At 61.3% G+C, this 9230-nt stretch overlaps 1 protein-coding gene across 1 annotated transcript in view; it reads left to right on the top strand.

The window, feature by feature from the left end:
• OTOF (otoferlin) overlaps nt 1-9230 on the top strand; it is a 71213-nt gene that overhangs the window by 21864 nt on the left and 40119 nt on the right. Inside the window, exons 3-5 of the mRNA XM_012727350.1 lie at nt 996-1084; nt 5413-5512; nt 6460-6641. Of these exons, the coding sequence (XP_012582804.1) occupies nt 996-1084; nt 5413-5512; nt 6460-6641 (371 nt within the window). The remainder of the gene's footprint in view (nt 1-995; nt 1085-5412; nt 5513-6459; nt 6642-9230) is intronic.

Consider the following 9230-nt stretch of genomic DNA (forward strand, 5'->3'; position numbering starts at 1 on the left):
TCGCCTACTCTGGTCTGGCATCCTGTTCGTGCCCAGACTCCCCTTCTCACTTGTGACTCAAGGCAGGGTGCAGGACAGGCCCAGGGGACAGCCTGGGTCCAGGGAACAGCGAACCCTTTCCTGGGCAAAGGCCCCCGGGGCCGCACCCACAGCCCCTTCCTGTGAGCTCAGCCTGCGCAGCTCATCCCCAGGGGAGGGCCACAGACACGCGAGGATGGGACGCTTCCGCGGTCCCCCACCCCCCAGGGTGGAGGGGAAGGTTGGGGGTAGCAGGCCTTGGAGGCGGCCCCCCGGGAAGTGTGACCCCCACCTGGGTCTCTTTAAGGCATGGGGTACCTGGCACCTTTGCCCCCTACGTTGGACCCTTGATGCCACTTCTAGAGAGTCAGGAAAAATCCCGACTTCCTGTCACATTGGTTCAGGCAGAAGTGGTGGGTAAACCTAGGTCTCGGCCGTCTGTGGGCCCAACCATACAACACTGAACAGCGAAACTCCATCCCCAAAGTTACCACTGTCAGTGTGAGGGGTGGGGCCGGGGGTGACCCAAATCGGGAAGCCCAAGGCCATTCACTCAAGGCAGAGCTTGCACTGGTCAGGATGATCCTCACAGGAGCAGACCAGAACTGGCGTCTCTACCTGGCACGGAGCAAGACCCAGCTAAGGGCCACAAGCTTGCCCTGGAGCCTGCCCCACCTGGTGGCAACACCCACTTACAAGGGCCCCCGTGACCGCTGAGATGGTGGGGGGAGAACTGGACTCGGAGGCCCAGGCGCCCACGCTCTCCCGCCCCCACCCTCCGTCCCTAGGCCTTGGGCTGGTCATCAGGCCTCTGCAGAGGCGAGGGCCCGATACCACACTTGATGTTCCAGCGGTAAACTTTGTCCCTGGGGAGTGCGGGGCCAATGTGAGGGGCCACCTCCCTGGGATCCCCTTCTCAGTCCCCATGCTCCTCCCTGTCCTTTCTACCTACGGCCACGCTGCCCCTCTCTCCCCAGACCTTCCGGTGGCCGGTGGCGAGCAGCATTGACAGCAACGAGATGCTCGAGATTCAGGTCTTCAACTACAGCAAAGTCTTCAGCAACAAGTAAGCGCGGCTCCAAGGGCCTGAGGCTGCCCCGGTCAGTCCTGGGCTGCCCCGCACCTGGGCACCGTCGCCACTGGGGACTCCGTCCTGGGTGCCCGGCAGAATTCCGCCCCGGGACAGTGGGGGGTGGGGCTAACTAACGCAAAGCCCTGTCTTAAGTCCAAAGCCAACTGCTGTAAACAAACTAGAGGCCGTCATGGCTGAACTGCAGCTTGGCCACACCCCATATTCCTGCGGGGCCAGGGAGCCCTCTCTCCCCTAAAGCCCCTAAATGTCCTCACCCCACAGCCAGCCGAGATCTTTCAAGCTCCCAGTAAAAGCTGCAGAATCCTTGGATCCCATGTAGTTTGGCCCCTCCACAATCTCATGGTGCATTCTCTGTGCAGATGGGGAAACCGAGGCTCAGAGAGGGCCCTGAGGCCACGTGGGGAGACAGTGGGGGGGCTGGGGTTCAGTCACCTGCCTTTCTTCCCCTTCCTAGTCCTGAGTGCTCAGAAACAGACTGAATGAGCAGCGAAGGCAGAGACCGAGGGTGGGTGGACACTGGCAAATCCTTGACGGTGAAAGCTGCAGCCCGTCAACGAGATCCTGGCAACACCTTGGAAGCTATAAGCAGCTCAGAAGCTTTGTTAAGTCGTTTGGGAAACTGACTCCATACAGTGGGCATACTGGCATTCAAGGCTTCGTTAGTTTTTCTAAAGGGTTAACAAGAGGGAGGGAGGAAGGGAGCTTGCTCACTCTAATACCGCCTCCTCCTCTCCCTGCCCTGCTTGGCCCAGTCCCAGAGTGTCCAGGGCCTGGAAGGAGAGGCCCTGAGCTTTCTTTGGACCTGCAGGATGTCCGCGGCACTCTTGACTGTGGAGCTGGGATGGAAAAAAGGCGTGGAGACCAGAGGGTCCCCCCAAACACACAGCCAGAGGATAGCAGGGGGCTGCCTGGAGGCAAGTGTGACTCAACTCTCCCCACTCTGAGAAAAGACCCCCCTGGTGTTTGCTGGATGGACCCAGCCAGGGAGGCTGCTGCAGCCACCACCCTCGAGCTCGAGCTCCGAGCTCGAGAGGCTCTCGGGTGAGGCGAGGCTCAGTCAACAGGGCCCTTTCTCACAGGGCGGCTTAGTTAGGGCAAACCCCCGGCTCACAAGGGGCTTATCCGCCACCAGGGGTGGAGCCAGCACCCAGCAGACCCCCGATGCCTGTGGAGCGAGGGGATGAATACATGCATGCCCTGTGGGCGGGGGCAGCATTGATAGGGTGGGCAAGTCTGGGGTGGGCATCCCGGGGTCCTTCTCTGAAGAGTTCAGAGCACTCCGGGGGGAGAGCTGAGTCACATGGCTGAGCCATTTGGGGAAACTGAGGTAAAGGCGGCCGGTGTGCGAAACAGAAGTTCAGGTTGATCCCATCACCATCTCAGAGAAAGGGACTTGCTCCGAGGCAGCTCAGAAACTGCCCCTCACCCTGTGGTCCAAGGGTTTCCTAGGACAGGGTGTGAGCAAGGGGGAAAGTGTCTTCATCAGGACCAAGAGACCCCAATCTGCCTCTCTCAAGCACGTTGGGCATCCCTGTGAGGTCCAGGACATCTTGCATGTCCACTTATCCTGGGTGCCCACTTGTCTGGGTGCCTTCCCAGGACACGTGAGGGGGTGGCCTGCCCCAGGCGCCAGTCTCCAGAGGTCCCTGAATAATTCATGAACCAGGAGCACAAGGGAGCCTCCAGGCCCCGGGCACTTGACACGGCTCCCAGGGGATCGATTATTGACAGGGCCTGCTGCCTGTTGCCACTCTTTTGTAGTCAGTCTGTGCCCCTCTCCCCCACCAGAGCCCCCACCTCCACCCCTTGCTGGCTAATTACCCAGGAACCCTGCACCTGCCCAGCCACTGTACATGGGCTCTGAGGAGTGCCCTTTTGTGTTGGCTGCCCAGATGGGCCACACAAAGGAGGTGGCCAGAGGACAGCTTAGGCCCCTTCACCTAGCTACCTGGGGGAAACCGAGGCCCAGAGAGGGCCTGTCCCAGCTCACCCAGCAGGCTGAGGACTGAACCAAGTCCTTAGGCCAGACCTGACCTGGAGGCAGGGCGCCTCCCTGCAGCAGGAGCAGCCTCACACGCCGCCTTCCAGGGACAGGACCCAGCTGTCCAGGGGCATGGCAGCCTCCTCCTCAGTTGCCCTGCGCAACCCTGCAGCCCTGCCATGCTGGCCCACCAGGAGGAGCAGGGCACTGGGCGGATGCCTGAGAACACGTTTGCGGGCAGATTACAAATGCAGAGGCCCAGCCGGCCAGAGCCGGGTCTTCCCCGGTCGGCAAAGGGCCTGACAGGCTGCGCAGGTTAGCCGCAGCATCGTGGCATTGTCATGCAAGCACCTGGTTTACTTAGATAAAGAGCAAAATTTTATAAAAATGCTTTTTTCCACACTGCAAATTGTCCAGTTCAAAGAACACTGTTTTTAGTATTTGTTTAAGGGCGACTGGGGGAACTATCAGAGTCCCCACACCACCCTCTGGGGTGGCAGCTGACTTCTTTGGCCACATGAGACACCAGTTCCACCCTCTGGACTGCAGCTCTGGCTCCGCCAGGCTGTGCATCTGCCCCCAAAGCCAATGCACACAGGAACCAGCACCACCTGGGCCTTTGGGGGGGGGGGGGTGCCCACTCTTGCATGCTAAGAAGGGGAGGAGGAGCCAACACCTGAGATCTCTTGAATGCTCTCACCACCGCCCAGTGAAGTGGGTGATATCACCTCTTTTGAGGAGACAGGAAAGAGCAAGGCTCAGAGAGGTTGAGGAACCAGCCTGAGTCACACAGCTCCATGTGGTGGGAGTCCTCCTGGACCCTGCCGGCCACCCACTTCTGTCTGACTCCAGAGACTGGCGCTTTCTGCGGTCCACACTGCCTCCTGTTAGGGGTGGCATTCAGTCTGTGTGTGGACAGGGCTTGGACCAGGGTGTGAGGTGTACAGGTGGCCAGGACGTCCTCTTGTGAATGACAACACTGGCAGAGTGGGCGTGCTGTGAGGGGACCTGTGAGGAGTGAGGTCCCCAGCGCGGGGCATCTCGGGGGGGCTTGAGAGCCCGAGGCAGGGAGACTGCGTGAGGGGCCCCTCGTGGACAAGCTCCTCTCAAGTCTTTGTCACCCTGAGGTCTGACAGGCTGTGTTAAGCCAAGGCACCAGGGTTTCTCCGCGCCTTCGCCAGGGTGTAGCTCCCTCCTGCCCCCTGGGGGCGTCCTGTCACATTGCACCAACTCGCAGTCCAGCTGATCCGGGACACCCTCCCCGGCCACCTGGGGCATCCTCCACGGGGCCAGAGGGCCTGAGGACCGCGCGAGTTCACTGTGTCTAGTGGGGTGAACGGGGCCCGAAGCTGCAGTCAGCACAGGACAGCGGAACAACAAGAAGCCCCATGTGTGCTCAGCCTCATCAGCATCGCCTGAAACTGGTCAAAAACACACATTCTCAGCCGCTGCTGCCCCGCTGATGATGGCCCAGACCCCTAGAGCAGGTCAGGGGTGAGCCCATCAGCCCGCAGGAGCAGATGTGCATGCCTGTCCCGGCTCTGAGGTCAGAGGCTTCACACTGGAAGCTTGAACTTGGCCGTGGTGGAATATTTACAGTTGGAAGCTGTAAGTCAGGACGCCCTTACCCTCGCAGACTGTCCTGAAACCTTTCCCGGCACCAGCTGGTGGGTGGGTCCCAGTCGTAGTCTTAGCAAGCCCTCCTGGTGATTCTGTTCAGGCTGCAGTCTGCGGACCGCTGATGTAGACCTAAACGAGGTGAGTGAGAGCAACAGGCCAGTGTATTTTTCACGCCCCCAGTCAAGTGTCTGCACCTTCCAGAAGCTAACCGTCCGCACCCCCCCCCCCACTCCGCCCATTCCTGCAGCAGGGTGAGACTGGGGCAGCTGCAGGTCCCCTGACCTGGTCCTGTATTTCTTCCATCACAGCCCCGGGGGGAGGGGGGAGGGGCAGGATGCATTGGCAACTAGGAGGGGCTTTCAAGGGCTAGGCCTGAGAAGCACCAAGCTCCACCATCGTGCCTGGCCCCCAGTCCGGGGACATCCCCCGGGGTGCTCACTGCCTCAAGCTCCCCCAGGGTTGAGTCTCACGCCTGTAACCATCACAGTCACCAGGCTCAGTAGTGTCCTGGATTTGCCCCTCTGGAAGACCAGCCCTGGCTGCGGTCACTGCCCCCACTTCCCCCTCTGCCCCCAGAGCCAGAGCCAGCCCTCCCTTTCTCCAGCCCACTCAGCGGGCAGTGACAGCTTCTGGGAGGTCAGGCTTGCTGCTCATTCTGGACTCTTCCATGAAGCAGCCACGCCCCCTCTGCCATCCCCAGGCTCATCGGGACCTTCCGCATGGTACTGCAGAAGGTGGTGGAGGAGAACCACGTTGAGGTGACCGACACGCTGATTGATGACAACAACGCCATCATCCAGGTGGGTGCGGCCCGAGGGCCCCTGCTCCTGTCCATCACGGTCGCCCACGGCCTGCGTCCTGCAGGCTCAGCCTGGAGCTTGGGCAGAGCCAGGCCTGCTGTCCCATGGTGGACACAGCAGCTCTCTGGCAATGTTGGAGATGAGGAGGGCAGGGGGCATGGTGGTGGGGAGGGGGGGGGGTGCATTCTTGTCCACCCAGAGCTCCTTCCATGTGGACACCTGCACAGGAACTGCTAAAGAGGCTTCTCATCATCCCAGGGCCACACTGGGCCCTGCGGCTGCTGCAGGGCACGGCCTTCACTCGGCCTGGCTGCCCCTAAGACGGCCGCTCTGTGGGGGCGGCCTGGCTTTCTGTTCCACGTGTCCCATCCCATCCCTCCACTTTCGCCACAGGTGCACGCAATGATGCGTGGTCCGTGGGCATGTCACACGTTCTAACATCCACGGACTGGGCTGCCAGACCTCAGGCTCTGTTCTCAGGCATCGTTCCCCAGACGTAGAGCTGACCCCACACCCTGGGAGGGCATTCCCGTCTGGGCTCTTCTCCACAGGGCAGCCTCCGGCCTCCCACCGCCAAGGAGCGTCAGGAGTGAGGGGAGATCAGCTCCCTGCAGGCAGACCAGCCCCATCTTCGCAGGCAGTTCAGGGTCGACAAGGGGGTGCCTACTGCCCAGAGACACTGATTGTACATGGTGGACTCAGAGAGCCCACCCTGTCCAGGCTAAGCTGGGGAGGGCACCCCCGTCACAGCCCATTAACTGACCGAGTCAGAGCATGTCAGTCTTTCTGAGCCTCTGTCGCCATCTGAGCCACGGGAGGGGTCCACCCAGCCCGCCCCTCTGATGGCGTGGGGGTGGCCAAGCCTCGGCGGCCATCATAGAGCGGCTGCACAGCCAGGGCTCGCTGCGCTGTCCCAGCGGCTCATCTCTGCCCCTCTCTCCCTCCAGACCAGCCTGAGCATGGCGGTCCGGTATCAGGCCACGGACGGCACGGTGGGCTCCTGGGACGATGGGGACTTCCTGGGGGATGAGTCCCTTCAAGAGGAAGAGAAGGACAGCCAGGAAACGGATGGGCTGCTCCCCAGTTCCTGCCCCAGCTCCCGGCCACCGGGCAAGAAGAGCTTCCGAAGGTAACAGGCTGATGGGCCCACAGCCCCCAAAGACAGAGGGGATCTCTGGGGCCCCGCGCCCCTGGAAGGCCCTCTAGGTGGCCCGGGCCCAGAGTACACAGCTGAGTCCTGAGGGACATAAGAAGGGGGAAGGTGTTTCTGCAGCTGAGCTCCCCAGGGGGCCTGGACTCCGCCCTCAATGGGGAGGGAGCAGGCAGCCTCCCATCTGGCTGAGGGGCCAGGGGTCTTCCCCACCCCCACCCAGGAGAGGCAACGCCTGTTGCCCTCTAATATGGTGGAAGGCGCTAGCCCCTTCATCCTCAGAGAATGGGAGACACGGACAGGAAGGGGACCTGCCTCCTCTCTGGTCCGGTCCGGTCCACACCAGCCCCAAGCAGCCTGGCCTCCACCGTGACCCAGTGAAGGCCCAAAAGAGGGAGCTGTCTCCTGCCAGGTGAAGCCAAAGGCCTGCTCCAAGCAGAGCAGCATCTCTTGGGCCGAGGGTCTCTGCAGGAGTCCTGCCGCACCAGTGACCGTGACCTGCTGAGCAGGCCTGCCCGCCCCTAAGCCGTTCTTGCCCTAAGCACAAAATGCAATTGCACTGATCTTAGAGCCCAGAGCCAGAATCCAGGCTGGCGGGTGACTGGGAATAATGGGGGTGCAGGTGAGCCCAACGGTGCATCTGGGGGACGGGCTGGGTGTGAGGGAAGGGCGGGCACTCCCCTCCCACTGAACCTCCTCTCAGCCATCTCCGCCTTTCCACGCCAAGGTATTCAGTGTCTGTTCTGCAGTGGGTACCTCCTGGCTGGGCAAATGCTTTTCCCCTTTGCACTTGACCCACTCCCCTACACACACACAGATACAAGCTTAAGCGACCCTGAGAACTGGGCGAAGCGGGTAATAGGAACAGGGTCCGCCAAGATGCCGCACTTGGCCGTCAGGCACCCAGAGGCCGGGCAGCACCACCAGGCGAACCTGGGACTTCAGGCCCGTTGGGGTGAAAAGCGTGCCACTGGCCTCAGGAAACACGGGGTGCACCTCAGCTCTGCCTCCCTTAGAGAGGGGACGAATTAGTACCCCCAGCAGTGTTTTGTTCCTGGGAGCATAGAATCGGGGTTCTGGGCCCTCGCATGCCAGTACATGAACACAGTGCTTGCACACTCACGTGAACGTGGTGCCAGGGGGTGCACTCGCCCCGGTTTCTGGGCTCTGCCACTGATGAGGCTGTAGGGGGTCACATCTTGGAAAAGGCAGATTAAAGCCCCAGCTTCAGTCCTGCCCTGCTCTGCAGAGACCTGGGTTTTCCTGAGTAATCCGCAACGCCCCCCCATCCTTCTCATTTTCTCCTCCTGCCCAGCCCTCCTGTCCTCCAGGCCCACTTCCTTCTGCTGCCACCTCTACTTTCTGGTGTCCCTGGGCACACAGGGGCTCCTGCTGGGGGCCATCTGGGGAAAGACGGAGGCACTTTTCTTGTCCTCCTGAGTATCATTCTTCTACTCCATGGAGACCCAGGGAGCCAGCTACCTCCCTCCCACGCCTGCGGCCAGAGGGGAGCAGGGCAGGAGCGCCTCTCCCACAGAGATGTGCATGGGGTGTGTGGGGTGTGCTCCGGCAGGTGTGCATGGGGGTGTGTGGGGTGTGCACTGGCAGGTGTGCATGGGGGTGCACGGGGGGTGCACCAGCAGGTATACATAGACTCAGGGCACCAACTTCACCCCCAGAGTTCTGCTTTGTCAAACCCCACAGTTCCTCTCCCACTTCCCTTCACCAGGTTGAGCTCCAGGGCCAGGGAGCCAGGGGCAGGGATTCTGGGTGAAGTGATACTCAGGAGGCATTTCCCTACCTCACTGCCTCACCTGAAGTCGGGGTCCCCTCCACCTGTCCCCAGCATTGGATGTCCAGAGGAAGCATCAGGGTCCCAGCAGACTGCCCTCTTGAGCCTCCCAGCAGGTGGCTGCTTTCCATGGCACCGGGAGGGGAGCTGGAGGACAACGTCTGGGCCTGCAGAGAGAGAATTCTGGGAGGAAAATCTAGTCCATCCCGGGCTTCACAAGAGGCCCCCTAAGAGCAAGGACAGCCCAGAGGTCAAATCCCAGGCTCTGCGGCCGAGTGACTGCAGCCTGGGCTCCGCCACCTGGCAAGCAGGATGGTGATGGTGCCAACCTGCGAGATGCACAGACGCAGCAGGCTGGGGCCAGTCTCAGCCGGCCTTGCCTTGTCATTGAGGTCGGTGGTCATCGCAGTAGTAGTTGTGACCAAAGTCCAGGAGTGTTACTTTTCCAGGCCTTTTCCCTGACCCATTTCCATCCTCAGAGTGTGGCCCTTGTGGCCCCAGAGGCCTGGAGTGTATGAAAGGGGGTGTTGTGAAGTGACGCATGCTATGTGCCTAGGCTGTGGGTACCTGCTGTGCCCTGTCCCATTGTGCACTGTGCACCTGAGAAGTCCCCCAGTATGCCCACCTGACACCTCTTCCAAGTTCAGAGCAAGGCCCAAGGGGAGGGGAAAGCCTCTCCTTCCCACTCAAGGACACAGAGTCCCCCTTCCTGCCCCCCACCCCTGCCCACCCACTCCCAGGGAACCCGCTTCCCCTCTGGTTTTCATTGCAAAGAT

The sequence above is a fragment of the Condylura cristata genome, unplaced genomic scaffold (assembly GCF_000260355.1).
Source record: "Condylura cristata isolate star-nosed mole 26May11 unplaced genomic scaffold, ConCri1.0 scaffold00020, whole genome shotgun sequence".
In the NCBI taxonomy this organism is placed as follows: Eukaryota; Metazoa; Chordata; class Mammalia; order Eulipotyphla; family Talpidae; genus Condylura; species Condylura cristata.